Source organism: Mytilus trossulus, chromosome 12, assembly GCF_036588685.1.
Source record: "Mytilus trossulus isolate FHL-02 chromosome 12, PNRI_Mtr1.1.1.hap1, whole genome shotgun sequence".
NCBI classification, from domain to species: domain Eukaryota; kingdom Metazoa; phylum Mollusca; class Bivalvia; order Mytilida; family Mytilidae; genus Mytilus; species Mytilus trossulus.
The window spans coordinates 55118135-55134194 of NC_086384.1; the positions used below are offsets into that span (position 1 = coordinate 55118135).

At 32.4% G+C, this 16060-nt stretch overlaps 1 protein-coding gene across 1 annotated transcript in view; it reads right to left on the minus strand.

Annotated features, from left to right (window-relative positions):
- LOC134692592 (phosphoinositide 3-kinase regulatory subunit 4-like) overlaps positions 1–16060 on the minus strand; it is a 61144-nt gene that overhangs the window by 22220 nt on the left and 22864 nt on the right. Inside the window, exons 21-31 of the mRNA XM_063553050.1 lie at positions 13849–14019; positions 12766–12822; positions 11367–11410; positions 9226–9345; positions 8693–8744; positions 7999–8254; positions 6222–6417; positions 5442–5572; positions 4336–4420; positions 3209–3300; positions 1450–1554 (exon numbers count right to left, since the gene is read on the minus strand). Coding sequence (XP_063409120.1) covers positions 1450–1554; positions 3209–3300; positions 4336–4420; positions 5442–5572; positions 6222–6417; positions 7999–8254; positions 8693–8744; positions 9226–9345; positions 11367–11410; positions 12766–12822; positions 13849–14019 — 1309 coding nt within the window. The remainder of the gene's footprint in view (positions 1–1449; positions 1555–3208; positions 3301–4335; positions 4421–5441; positions 5573–6221; positions 6418–7998; positions 8255–8692; positions 8745–9225; positions 9346–11366; positions 11411–12765; positions 12823–13848; positions 14020–16060) is intronic.

The window sequence follows — 16060 nt, forward strand, 5'->3', positions numbered from 1 at the left end:
ATACATCATGAATCACCTTTTGTTCGGCGGACATGCATGTCCGCTAAGAGATCTAGTAACAGTCTGATCAATATTTCATCAATAGTTCATACATCATGAATCACCTTTTGTTCGGCGGACATGCATGTCCGTTGATCAATAACTGTCTTATTGCGATTGAGGCATTTCGTCGGTTGTCGTAGGTAGTGGTTGTTTCCAGTATTCAGCATATGTTGGATTGGAAAGCATTTCTGTAATATTCTCTAATTTACCAGTCGTGAAATAGGTAACTGGCAATCCAACCAAACCAAACTGGGGATAAGCTATAAGAACCCTAGAGAGATTCCGTAACCTTCTTGCATGTCTATCTGAGTAATCTGCATTTTTTTTTAACCAAACAGGCCATGATTCTTGAATTGTATTTTTGTTGTATTCATTCTCGTGCCAAGCTTTGACACGTTCCAAAAAGGTACCGAACTTGATATAAAACAAAAGCATTTGTGCCTCACACCTCTTTATTTGTCTTGTTGCACGTTTTAATATATCCAGGAGTTCTTCTTTTAGTACTGTCCCCGATTTCCACATGTCCTCAACGATAAACTGTTTATTTATTCCACACTGATCTACAAATTTGGAACGAAGATAATCATGGAGTTCCCGGGGGTCAAATGTTTTTTTCTTTTTTCCTTGTGCAAATAATGAATCCAATTTCGACTTTGGCCGTTTTGGCAAAGAAGGTTTAGGTGCATCAGGTCCGCTTTCCATAATTTGTTTTACAACTAATGTCATTTGTTCATAATAGTTCGAATGTTCAGTAATAATAACAGACTGTTCCGTTGACCACATCCCTGGAATACACTGATTAGAAGGTAAAATTAAACTTTCTTGCAACATTAATAAAAACACGTCTTCTCTCCTAATAAACGTTCTGTTATATGTTAACATCACCCAGGCAACCTTCAATATTACAACTATAAATTATTAATTCTGTAAAATCGATTGCGTTTCAGTTAAAAGCGTAATCACTGTTGTAGTCGTATTGATCCGTTTTATTACTAGACTATATTGATAAAATTAATTAAAAATCAAGGTTGGGGTGCACTGGGGAAATTATTTTTTCTCTTAAATCCCACAGAATTCTTTCTCTGTCAGTTCTCCCGGTTTTTTTTATTTATTTATTTTTGGGAATTTTTTTGTTGTTTTTTGGGTGTTTTTAATAACGTTTTTTTCCCAAAGTAAAAAAAAAAATTTTTTTGGGAGTAAGAAAATTTGGTGTTTTTTGGGGTGTTTTTTTGCTTTTTTTTATGAAAATTTAGGGCTCTTTTACTTGAAATGAGGGTAATTTTTTGGGGGTCAAATTTTTTTTTTTTTTTGGAGGGGGTGCGCTGGAGTCGTTCAAGTACTATACTACTAGTATGATTCACAGAAAAAGTAGGAAACTTTTAATGTAAAAGCCTGATTTCACTTTACCTTTCTTTGGATCATTTTTCAGCTTCCAAACTTCTTTATTAGACCTCAAATCAAATCCCATAATATACCCATTTACTGTAGCATAGGCCAGTACTGACTGGGCCCCTGCAAAACAGAAATGCAATTTATAAATGTGTTTAAATCTATAACCATAGCTGGATTATTATAAAAACAAAACACAACTTTAAACAGCTCTTTAAATCTTGTGGTTCGATGTGAGCCAAGGCTCCTTGTTGAAGTCCTTACCTTGACCTATAATTTACTTTTTACACATTGTGAGTTTGTGACTCAGATGGAGAGTTGTCTCATTGGCACTCATACCACATATTCCTATTAATATAGACCCTATATTTCATTAAAAAAAATCATTCTGTGTATAAAGTTAAGAGGGGTTCTTATCCAGAAATCCAGGGCCTATAAACATGAAATCATGTGATCCCAAATTAAAATTAATTTAAATCCTGACATCCCGAAATTCGAAAAAAGAATTCCCCGGATCCTGAAAGGGTCAATCCTGAAATCCTGAGCTTAAAAACACCTGATCCCGGAGTCCCAATAAGGTCCTATCTCCCCTTTTGGGTATGTTTCTCTGCCTATTCCAGAAACATTGTTAACTGTTAACTAAAATACTGAACTCCAATGCAAGGTAAATTCAGCAAGAGGGAAGTAAAAAAATGGCAAAACTAAACATTAGAATATATCAACCATCTGAATGAAAGACAAACTGTCATATTCCTGACATGGTATAGACATTTTCTAAAGAAAATAGTGGGTTTAACTTGGTTTTATAGCTACATTAATCTTCTACTTGTATGCCAGCTGTTTATAGTTTTGTTAAGCTGGGGTCACACATTCACAATTTTTACTACTGTCCTTGACAGGACCATTCCCGACTAAAATTTATTAAAAGTCTGATCAAGATCCTGTGAATCGTGGATGGAAATTCAAACTTAAATTAAAATTTGAAAAAAAAATAATTTGATCACGACAACAATCAGATAGTGTTGACGTTGACGGAAGTTATCCGTTCGAAAACTGTCGGCATATTCGGGATAATCAGGTACTGTCGGAACGTAATCCTATCACGGTCCGCTCTATCGCATTGCAAATGGCTTTGTCGGGTCTCAGTCGTATTGTATTCTGTAATTGTCGGGACTCTGACATGGGTATCATTGACGAATTTCATATTAATAACGGGACTGTTTCGGAACAGTTTCGGCAAAAAGTGGTTCGCAATCGACAAGATCTGGGTGCTATCTGGACTCAAACGGCAGAAAAACAGCTATGAAAAATTACTCCAGATCATTCCCGTTCCACAGGACACCGTCCAGAATACACAAGACATTGTTCGGAATTCGATCTGATACAGCAGAATCTGTCAAGACATAGCCACGTTTGTAATCTGACTAGACAAAATCGGCTGAGTTGCCCCGAATGTTACGGGACGCACCTGACTGTCGGTGTGCTTTGCCGAACTATTCGGAACCTTCCCGACTTGTAGGAATCTGTTACGAACTAAAACGACTGCGTTCAGACAATGATAGGACATTCCAGATAATTGAGGATATTAATCCAACTTTTTCACCTTTCATGTCGTATTGTTGTCTGATGTCAAACGGGAGCAATAATCAGCAATGTGTGAACCCCGCATTATATTAATTTCCATGCATTGACAAAAAGCTTTTGTAATATATTTTTTTCTCATTCTAAAAAGGTTTTAAATTTTTTTAAAAGTATCTTATGAATCCACTTTAATTACCTGTGTCATAATGAGTTACATCTACAACTTTACCAAATTCATCTTTATCTATTTCTAGTTTGTTCACAGCATTTGCTTTACCACTTTCTATTCTGAAACAAATATACATGAACTATGTAATAACCCATTAAACTTAGTCTAATGTGGCTTAAACGGCTAAAAATACAGTATTTTAATTGTTAAAGGAGTAAGGGTCGATTTTGGCCTCAAACTTTTGGTTCATTTGATTAAAGATTTTGACACTTTTTAAACACTTTTAAAAGTGTCTACTTCAGTCAATTCAATTAGTTTAAATGTGAAAGATTTGAACAAATTTAGTCATTTAAGACGCTCAAGTTTAAGTTTAAATATGAAAAATCTATCAAATATACCATAATATGTCACTTTTCAGATGTTTTTTGTCAAAAACGAAAGTGGCCACATCCATGTTCACTCTCAACCTTTATATATATGTAATGTATTATCATCAATACAGCTTATATTTGAACATTAAGAATGAACACAAATACAGCCACTTCCATTTAAGACAGAAACCGTCTAAAATTTAACTCAAATGCTAAAATTGTGAAGATTTCAGTAATTTAACATGACTTAACAGGCCCGTAGTCAGGAATTTCCAAAGAGGGATTCGTTGGACTCACAAACTCGACTTTCACAGTCACAATTTGATCAGAACATTGACTTTAACAGTGGTTTTTTTTTTCAAGGGGGAGTTGTCAAAACCCCAAACCCCCCTGGCTACAGGTATGCTTAATGATGCTAATAACCTATACATGTGCATTGTATTGTCAAAAACAGCCAATATTTATGTAACAATAGTATTCTACTTAATACCAATCATTTTAACAATTTTATAAAACTGCTATATTTTGCAGCCAAAAGGGGTTTTACTGGACCTTCTCCTTTATATCATGTAACTATACACTCTAATGGAAAGCAAAACAACCCCTTATATCTATTTTCTAATGTCAGAAAATTGAAAATTAAACGTGCCAAATTAATTTTAGTGAACGTGTTGGGTACTACCTTATGAAGGCCATGAATTTGGCATTAAAATTAGAAAGATTATATTATAGGAAACATGTCATGTATACTACTGATGACATACTCTCTGACACATTACTTACTTGTACACATGTATATTGTTATTCTCCGTAGCAGCTGCCAGAGACAAGGAACCCTCACAGAATACTAAACTGTTGATTTTACCATCTGAAAAAGATAACAAAAAAGGTTAATTTTATTTCAAAAACAAGAACATAAGTCCATGAGACAACCTTGCACCTTTCACACTATCCAATTTCTTCATTAAAAGCAGTAAGAAAATCTTGTATATATTGTAAAACTTTTACAATATTATGATTATGTGTACTTACTTTCAATCTGATGTTAAACAAGTTTACACTAAAAAAAACCCAGGTCAATAGCCTGTTATGCGGGAGGGTAGAAATTACCTTTACCGTCAGGAGTGAATTATCATTTTCAGCTACCGTTAGCCTCAAATTGGTTCAAATTGTACAGTGATTCGTAGAAATATCCCTATCATAATTTGTCAGAGGTATCAAATAATTATTGTTACCATCAATTTTGGAAAAAATTTAATGTGATTCGTCAAAATCAGTCGATTTTTTTTATCTTCTTCAAGAAAGTGTACATTTTATCGTCATGCACCAAAAATTACCTTCAATGTCATTTGGTAAGAGATTTTAACATCATTCATCATGAAGGTTCCCCATTACTACCCTCATAGAGTGGTTGTCGTTTCTTACCTCTCTTTTACATGTTATACATTACATTTACAAACCCAACTATTCAACTAGAACAGTTCTCATATTCAAGCTATCAGCCTTAAGAGAAATAAAAAAAAAATTATCAATTACTAAATAAAGGCAACAGTAGTATACCGCTGTTTGAAATTCATAAATGGATAGAGAAAAAACAAATCCAGGTTACAAACTAAAATTGAGGGAAACATATCAAATATAAGAGACACAACAGAAACAGAACATTAAATTGTAACACACACAGAAACAAACTATGATATCACAATGGCCGTTTTCCTGCCTTGGTGCAGGGCATTCTAAGAAAAAGTTGGAAATCTGTTGTGTGTGATGGACTTTTTGTCCTCATACAGACATACTGGTGCCCATTTAGCTTTTGGAGGAATTAAAAAGAATGGGAGACAACTCTTTCAGGATCAATACAAGGGGAGACAACTTTAACATTTAATTACCTTTGAGATTTATGGTCTGTTTAGATCTATTGATACTACTTTTGCCTTCTAACTTGTCACACTCCCACAGTTTTATGGAGCCATCATTGGAGGCTGTGGCAAAGTAGGAATGGTCACATGACACTTGGATTCTGAAAATGTTGAAATATACTTTAAATACAAACTTTCAAAATATAAATGTTTTTAGCAACAACAAATTAGGCTACAATATAGAAGAAATGATCCCACGACACTACCTAGAAGCTTTAAATGATAGTAAAATATATATGAATGTCAGTTACAAAAAATTATCCATCTTTTCAGTTCACGTTGTATGGAAAATTTTCCCCAAAATCTGTGAAAAGTCCATTTACTATTCCTTGCCTTGGTTTATGGTGTAAAGGTGAACATTTAACATGCTGTATCAGTACCAATCAAATGTGAGCATTTGCCTACCCAGTTTCCCACCCAAGCCTTCAATCTTCCCAAAAAGTGAAATGCAATAAAACAGTCATTTCCATTCTCAATGTTATGTACGTTGTAGTAAGAAAACCAGGATAGGTTCAAACACAAAGATTTTGAAATTAGGAAAAACATTATCAGATGACAATACACGTACTGAAAATAAGGAGTACCAGTAAGTACTATAATTCAGTCAAGCACCTGCATTCCAATTTTTTTAAATTTTAGCAGCCCATTATTCTATATTCTTTTTTGGGGGGCCATTTTGTTTGTGGTCTTCACCCAATGCATACTACCTATTATCTATAATGTAAACTCAATCCTGGCCTTCATAGATACCTATTTATACTCCCTCTATGCTCATGTAAGTGAGCAACCAGTAAACCTTTCGGTCTCCAATTGGACAATGGAGCCTGACTTTCCCATGGTGACAAATCATCGATCAGTAAGTCCTTGGACAGGATCTCATCATTATATCTGTCTCTCTGTTGGTGTACCAAGTTCCGTAACTCTAGTTTGCAGGGGTTGTATCTTGCTAATCAAAATAGACACAAGTGACTATGAAATCTGTCATCTTTGGTTTTTTTTTATTTCAAAATTTAGAAAATTTAAATCATAACAAAAAGAATAAGCATTTTGAAATGAACGTATATTTGAATATCCAGTAACACTAAAATAATATCTTAGGATCTTCTAATCCTTTGAGAGTACCTGAGAACATCCCAGATTCCACACCACATCTTCCTATATCTATTTAGTTGTTGTGGTTTGTAAACTGTTGTTTGTCTTTTGGATGTTTTTTGTATCTTGCATTATTGGTTTGTCATTGACGTAAGAATTTGAAAACTATAGATTCCTACACTGCAACAAGTGTATTACGATATTTCTCCACTCGAGACAGTTACATTTTAGTATTTAAAGCGCGAGGCTTGCCGAGCTGTTAAAATAACTAAAATTTAACTGTCGAGAGTGGAGAAATATAGTAATACACAAGTTATCGTGTAGGAATCTGTTTCTCTAATGATTTTTATCCTTCTTTTTCAAAGATTTCAGTAACTTGTGTTCTTAATATGCGACCTCATCAGGCAATGTCGCCTTTTTTCTTGACGTCACAATAGGAAAATTCAGAAGAAAACAAAACCTTTAGACGTCATAATCAAATTTTGACTAATCATTTGCCGAAGAACAGAATTTTCACTAGTGAGGAGGAACATTTTTCTCACACCGGTTAGGAAATGTGAAAATAGCACAGAAATTAGAGAATCCATCTTTAAGGTGGTACCTAACACTACAGGGAGATAACTCTGTAAAATCAGCAGAACGTTTTAATGACGCGGTGTTGTAAAAGGGAATATTAAGCTTCTCAATGATCAAAATAAGTTTTTGTCAAATTGCTATATAACCAGTTTAATTTTTCTGATTAAATGAATGGTTCAAATTTTTTGAAATTTTTATATTTTTGTCAGAGAGTCTAAGTAAATACTTTGTCAAAATTTTAAGAAAATTAAACGAGCCAAACTAATTTTAGCTCAGGTGTTGGGTACCACCTTAACACTCTGTTGTACAAACATTGATTTGTATTTTCAGTGATACCACTGATTGTTTCCCTTTTCTTAAAATTATTTTATTTAAACAGTTGGGATTACCATAATGGAAACTTTTAATTTATGATTTCAATTCATTTCTGCATTAAAGTTGAGGTGTGGAAAATTAAAACTGAGATGTTTTTATTCAGGACTTTACAATAAGTGCAACTTTAACATCACAAAAGTACTGTGGATTCATTTAAAATCTAAAGTTTGTAGATATTTACATTGAGGTTTTGCCAAAGTCTGCATATACATGATATATGCCAAGAGATTTTTTTTACTTTATTGAGCATTCAAATTTGTTGTTTACTAATACCCCAGGTATCCATTAAAGTTGATATCAAATGAATAATAATGAATCTACAGTACTTCAGTTTTTTAAGATGAAAAGGATCCTTAATGCACCTATTCTACTAACATGATTTTGCTCCAACTTTAAGATTACTTAAAATTTACGACCATAATTTCATTCATATCAAAATTGAAAACTCTAGTGGTTCCCCTTGACAGAACTCACTCAAACTTACTAGCCATAATTTTGTTCATATCTTGAGTAATTGCCCCAATTGTTCCCCTTGCCAGAGTGCCTTCTGGGATAGATATCTGTCCCTGTGACATGGTAACAAAGCTTCCAGAGTTTGAGGATCCTTGGCTTGTTAGTGAAGTTGTACTAGAACTGATTTTTTTCTCCAGTAATTCAGCCTTGACAACTGATTTTGATTTTGGCGAGTCTGTAGCAGAGCTGGAATCACTGGATCCAAACATACTCTTCCATTCTGGATTCTAAAAAAAAATAAAAAATATTTGATTCTTAAATTGGCAGTTTTACTACACAAATAAACTTTAATATAGAATATGCTTGTAGTATAAGTTTGTATAACAACGATTTTCTTTTTGCATCTAGTTTCTATTAAGAGGGAAATATATATTTAAAAAAAATATCTAAACTAATTTCGAAAATTATAATTATCATATAGCAAAATAGTGAATGTTAGAAATGAGGAGTGAAAATATATCTGTAAAATCAAAATTGGAAAGTAACAGACCTGATATGTATAAAACCAATTTTAAGTTAAAATATTCAATCATAGTACTCATTTATCATGGATATGTAGAAAAATCTTTTTTCAGAAACAAATCTTATCTGAAGTAGTGTACTTAATGCATATCAGCCCTGAAACTTACTTGAATCAGTAATTAAATTCACAAACTTAAACTTACCATAGAACTTGAGGTCTGACTATCTAATGTTTGTTGTTTCTTCTTTCCACGACTAAAATGAAGATAAGTTATAATGAAAACTGCTGCAGTAGATTGTGATTTTGCAAAGCATTGGAAATTTGGAAATTTTTGACAGGTTGGTTTATTTTGGTGATTTCAAGGCATAAACAATTTGTGCATTGGTGTACATAGATGTGGTGGTGGAATATTGACTACTCAAATGAGGTTGTCCCGAAGTGGACGGAGAAAGATTTCCTGGTAAGGTAAGATAGAATACATGTACACAAATTTAAAATGCACCTATCGCATTTATATTGTTGTTTGGTACTCATTTTTGTCAATCATCCTCATAAATCTGTCACAACTACACCTCTGACAGAAAGTGCAACTTCAAATATGGCAACAACACCAACCATTTTAAATTCTACAGATACATCTGATTATATATAAACTTTGGTAAAGTAGCAGCCAATCCTAACTTTGGTCGTATACCAGTCAATACCAGCCTTGGTGGGGAACCAGTCTATACTAACCTTGGTGGGGAACCAGTCAATACTAACCTTGGTGGGGAACCAGTCAATACTAACCTTGGTGGGGTACCAGTTGATCCATCCATTTTAGAATCTTTACTTCTCTCCAGTTCAGCATGTCTCCTTGTAACAGCTAACACTGATAACATTTATTTCTCCAGGTCTGTTCATCTCTTCGCCATTCCTTGGTTCATTTTCTGATGATCTGCAAGTAATTTTTTGTCAGTTTTTATAATGAAATTAGGATATCCTTATTCTTATATAGCAATAGATGTGGGTGTTCAAACTAGAATATGCATAGATAAGACACCATGCCGCACTTGCTCTACTATTTACCTTGTTCAGTAACCATTAAATCAGGGTAAAAACTGTAATTTTGGCATATAACTTTAAAGTTCACATCATAATGAACATCTGTACTTGATGTCACTACAAATAAGTGTTAAACAACCTTGACCAAAATTTTTCACCTCTTACAAGTGTAGTCGCACTATCTGGGCGTAAATAATAGTAGACTTATAGGGTTCTGGATAGTTTTATTACATTGACTGAGGCATAAAAAAACAACCTCGTATGAGGTACAAAGGTTATGCCTCTTCGTATATCTACATCATATGCAGAACTCTGTCGAATACCTGAAACAATCGTGGAATTCCTCCAATACAAATGATACAAAATTGGAAACAGCAAAAAAAGTAAATGAAACGTCTGTTCGGTTTGAACATCAATCCACAATTGAATATAGACTTAATATAAATAAACCGCCAAAAGATATATAACCAATGAAATAGCAGAAAGTGTGCTGTCAAATCAAGCGTAAAACACTGACCATCCGAATAGTAGAAGTGAGTAACAATCAAGGCCAAACTAGTCAATCGTTAAAGTCCGTAAATATAAAATACGAATAGTACCACTCATAATTAATTACAATCCGTAATTAATCTATTTGAAAACGAAAACACTAATATGCATTAGGAATAAAATCATCTTTATTTAAAGTAAATTCAAATAGGAAATAAAATATAAATTACAAAATCATATAAGTATTTATTCAATCATGAATAAATACACGCTAGCACACAAGAAGTGTAAATGGACAGACGAACAGAACAACAGATGGACACACAGAAAAGATTTGAAGATGAAGTTGATTGAGAATTATATAAACATGTCTTAAAATTATCAGCTTTATTTTATGGACCAAAATTTTCAGAAACTGTATGTTTGCCATTCAAAATGTCAATTACTCCTGGTGGTTCATGTAATATTTCAATGCATAAACTTTCCATGCATTGTAAAATTCCTGCATCTAAGAATCAGTTTGCCATTTTCAAACTTTTCACATGCATGGAAAATTCACACACATTTCACAGTCGTAAAATTAGCCCCAAAAAATTTCTATGTAGACTCTACAATATATAAATGACCTAGACAATAGTTCTCTTACCTACTTCAGATATAATTGTGAATATCCAAACCAGGGGGATGGTTGGCGCCTGTTAAAACGTTTAAACTTGATGCATTTGAGTACAACTGTCCTAAGTCAGGAACCTGTTGTTCAGTGGTTGTCGTTTGGTGATGTGAATCATAAGTGTTTCTCATTTCTATTTTTATATAGATAAGACTGTTGGTTTTCCTGTTTTAATGGTTTTACACTAGTCATTGTGTGTCCATTTACAGCTGGCTGTTCAGTGTGAGCAAAGGCTCTGTTTTGAAGGCCATACTTTAACCTATGATTGTTTACGTTTTACACATTGTGACTTGGTTGGAGAGTTGTCTCATTGGCACTCATAACACATTTTCTTATATCTAAATAGTTATTGCTGTATACAAAAAAATCAAAAAAAAATTGATTGAGCAAAAACTGTACCCACATTAACTACTGTAAATTCAGAAATTAATGCGATGTTTTTATTATTGCGAAAAATGTGACAGAGTTGTAAACGCAATAATTTAAACTTACATTTTGAAATATTTTGTGTATAAATTAAACAAGACTTTTCTCAAAATCGTAAAAATTAAAATCACATTTAAGTCTAAAATGACAAATTCACAATAATAAATGCACGCAAAAATTTCTGAATTTACAGTATGCAGGTGAAAAATTTGCCCTTCAAATGATCCATGTAGTACTTGCCACCTACCCAGCTCTGATTCTGTGAAGCTTGATTATGTAATCTTTCATTGCCTAAAAATATGAAAATTTCAATATTAAGTTAATTTAAAAGATAGTTTTAGCCTTGGTACAAATGTGATAAGAAAGTCATTTGCCTTCAAACAAAGTCTGCCGCACAGAACAGAACCATTGTAAATGAGTACAAAAGGCAGTAATTTTGTATCTCTTACTTTTTATTTTGGGTACTAAAAACTTAGCTTGCTGTGGTAATGTTCTTCTTTACAACATAAAAATTAATTTCTAAGATTTCTCCTTTCCTGATTTAGAAAATAATATGATAAGTTGTTCTTCTTACATTTAATGATATATGTCTAATTTTCACATGTGAAAGGAATGGATGTAACCATGCCAGTCAAGAACCCTGATACAGCACCAGCTAGCTGTATCCCATCCAGTACTTTGATCAAAACTATAATCCTTAGGTCACAACTGGTTTACATTCTGTATGTATGTGCCTGTCCCAAATCAGGAGCCTGTAATTCAGTGGTTGTTGTTTATTGATGGGTTTAAATATTTGTTTTTCGTTTTTGTACATAAATTAGGCCGTTAGTTTTCTCATTTGAATTGTTTTACATTTGTCATTTTGGGGTCTTTTAAAGCTGACTATGCAGTATGGGCTTTGCTCATTGTTGAAGGCTGTATGGTGACCTGTAGTTGCTGATTTCTGTGTCATTTGGTCTCTTGTGGAGAGTTGTCTCATTGGCAATCATACCACATCTTATTTTTTATATTTACAGGCAAAGATGTTAGATTCTCATACCCTTCTCCTGAAAAAGACCTACCAAATCATTTATACACATGTACTGGGTTTGTAATAACATGTGCAACATGACGGGTGCCACATGTGGAGCAGGATATGCTTACCCTTCCAGAGCACCTGAGATCCCCCCGTCTTTAGATTTCTATGTTGTGTTTTGTGTACTGTTTTTAGTATATTGGTCTTTTTCTTTTTCAGTCATGGTGTTGTCTGTGTATTTTTAAAATATGAATGTGAATGTCCCTCTGGTATCTTTCGCCCATCTTTTATACCAACCACATTCAGTATGTGGCTGCCCTAAGTCAGGAGCAGGTATTTCAGTGTTTTAATACATTGGTTGCCGTCTAACATGTTTGTTTTCCTTTCATTGTTTTGTACATAAATCAGGCTGTTGGTTTTTCTTATTTGAATATTTTACATTTTGACATGTGGAGGTCTTTTGCAGCTTATTATACAGCATGGGATTTTCTCATTGATGAAGACTATATGGTGAGGTATAATTGTTTTTATCCTCGTCATTTGATAGTTGTCTAATTGACGATTCTACAACATCTCCCTATTTCTATAATGTTGTCTTCAATTAAACAAATGTATTTTAAGTAAATCTTACCAGAACTTTATCTTCGTGTTCTTCAGCCATACCTAGTGATGACAATTTCCTGAATATCTAAATAAATAAAATAAAAACATACAATTTCACTTATATATAGTACATTGCTATTATTGAGAAAAAATACTCTATTAAGTAGTGCAATTTCAAATAGCCTGCAAATCTACAATTACAATATGCTTATATCTCCTTAATACTGTAAATTCAGAATATTTTTATTATTGTTAAAAATGAAACAGGATTGTTATTGCATTAATTAAAACTCTTATTTAGAAATTTTTTAAATAGTTTTTTTTTTAATATCGCAAAAATTATAAAATTGCATCTTGGTCAAAAATGACACAATCTCAATAATAAATGCACACAATAATTTCTGAATTTACAGTAGCTTCAGATGACTTTAAATGAGATTAAACCAAGCTTCACCCTATCAATTTTAAATCAGACACCAGACATTTTTTAAATCAGCTCTTCTGTTAAATGAATTGACCACATTTTAAAAGAATTTGGTAAAGACTTACAGTTTTAAAGTTTTACCAAACAAGATGTGTCCATGGTACACGGATGGCACACTCCCATTATCATTTTCTATATTCAGTGGACTGTGACATTGGGGTAAAAACTCTAATTTGGCATTAAAATTAGAAAGATCATATCATAAGGAACAAGTGTACTAAGTTTCAAGTTGATTGGACTTCAACTTCATCAAAAACTACCTTGACCAAAAACTTTAATCTAAAGCAAGACAGACAGACAAGCGGTGGACACATGAAAGGATGAACAAAGGAACAAATGAATGGACTCACTGACCAAAAAACATAATGCCCCTCTACTATTGTAGGTTGGGCATACAAATATTAAATAATTACTGTAATTCAGAAATTATTGCGATGTTTTTATTATTGCGAAAATTGCGACAGGGTTATAATGGCAATAATTTAAACTCGCAATTTGAAATTTAGTATATAACTTAAATAGGATTTTTCTCAATATCGCAAAAATAAAAATCGCATATTAGTCTATAATGACAAAATCGCTATAATAAATGCACACGATAATTTTTGAATTAACAGAAATATCTACCTGTGACATGCTTTCGTCCATTTCTGAGTATGTAACTTTATTTCTGTAAACTTTTCTCATATATTGTCTTTCTTGTAATGTATCAAATAGTCTTCCCAGCAGGTTAGATTTAAGTATATAATCAAATACCTTTCGAGGGACTGAGCCTTCTAGAGCATTTAACAAATAAACCTGAAATGGTAGAATGGTATTAATGTAAAATCAAGCATAAGTTCACAATATACATTGTCAGAAAATATAAATTAATTTGTACAAGCTTTAGAAAAAGAAAGAATAGCGGGGCTCACTGAATTTATATAAGCATAAAAACTAACACAACACAGTATCAACTAAGACAAAACTATTGGTACAAAAATAAAAATGATAAACATTGACATCTTGGGTTTCATTCTGGGTTAAAACCTGCTCAAAGCACTTTTGAATTATGTTCAAAAACTGGAAAATCACCACTTTTCTAAGAATAAAATCCCATAACTATTGAACGTAAAATTAAAATTTTATAATAATCAAAAGCAGACAAGGGGTAATTGTAATCAGTAATCTAAATCAGCTGTAATCGATTACATCTTGCAGTGTAATCCTATGTTATCAGTAATCATGCCATTTCTGATTACAAGTAATCGTAATGTACCGTAATCAATTACATTGCAAAAAACAGGTGTAATCATGATTACTTTTAGATTACTTTAAGATAACATTCATATGATTACTTGCTGATTACAAATCTTGTATATATATGAAAATAGTTTTTGATAGACAAGATCGAAAATGAGAAAATGTAAAGCTTGAATGAAAAATCATGAAACTAGTATTCACAATGATGGGACCTTGTTTAATGTGATAAATTGTATCATCTATATAACAAATTTGTATAACCAAGTGTTTTATTTTGTTAACAGTTTACTAAAGGAAATTGCCTCTCCAATAGTTCGTTGTGAGATTGAGCTCTTATAATACAAGAATATGCCTTGAAAGCATTTTTTTTCCTTGATGGAAAACTTTTGATATTAACTCCAATTTCATATATGTTTACCCAATTTTTTTACATAACTACATTGAAATTCAAATGCAGAAAACATTTAGTTCCAATTTGACTTTGATGGTCGACATAAATTTATGAGCCCACTTAATTCAAAATGGAAGTTAAAACTAGATTTCATTTACTGACAAATTGAATAAATTTTGTTTTCCATAAATTTGTGTATAATATGTGCTTTCTAATTTTTATTCTTTACGGCTCATCAGTATAAACAAGAACATGTACAGTGTATACATATTGCATAATATTACAAACAATATGCATAGTAAATATTAGGTGACATCAGAAGTTTCATCAATACAAAATATCTTTTATTACAATAAACTGTTTCTTAATTTAAAGAGAAATGTATATACTTTGTTAGTCTTGTATTATTTTAATTTTAGTTTCTTGTGTACAATTTGGAAATTAGTATTGCGTTCATTATCACTGAACTAGTATATATTTGTTTAGGGGCCAGCTGAAGGACGCCTCCGGGTGCGGGAATTTCTCGCTACATTGAAGACCTGTTGGTGACCTTCTGCTGTTGTTTTTTTATTTGCTCGGGTTGTTGTCTCTTTGACACATTCCCCATTTCCATTCTCAATTTTATTTCCTAAGTTACAAAGCTGTTTTGTGTTTTGACCTGACAATAATTCTAGTAATTATTAATTAGATCAAGTATTAAAAATTTTCAAACAAAAAATTACAATCAACCACTTTTAACTTTATTGATATTGTTATTAACACAATACTATTTTAATACCCAAGCTCAGGGGTGTTCCTAACAGAGGAAGCTTATACGAAGAAAAGAAAGAAGCTCATCTATTGTTTGTTAAAAAAAAATGGAAGTAGTGATTAACACCTGTAAAACAATTTAATGGATTCAGATTCAGATTCAATATTTTATTAAAGTCTCACTACTTGCAATACATAAATATACAGTACATACGGAGTAAATACACAATATAAAACAGACAATACACAAATATAAAATACAAGTACCATTCTTTAAAGAATTATGAGAGACTGTAAAACAATTTCTATATAAAATTAGTTAAAATAAATACAATTATTAAAATCATTGCATTTAAAGAATATAAAAGGTATTTCTTCTACTTAAAATATCAAAGCAGGTTTTGGCAACCATATCATATTCATGGATGTGTCAATTATGTCCCAACAGACAATAAA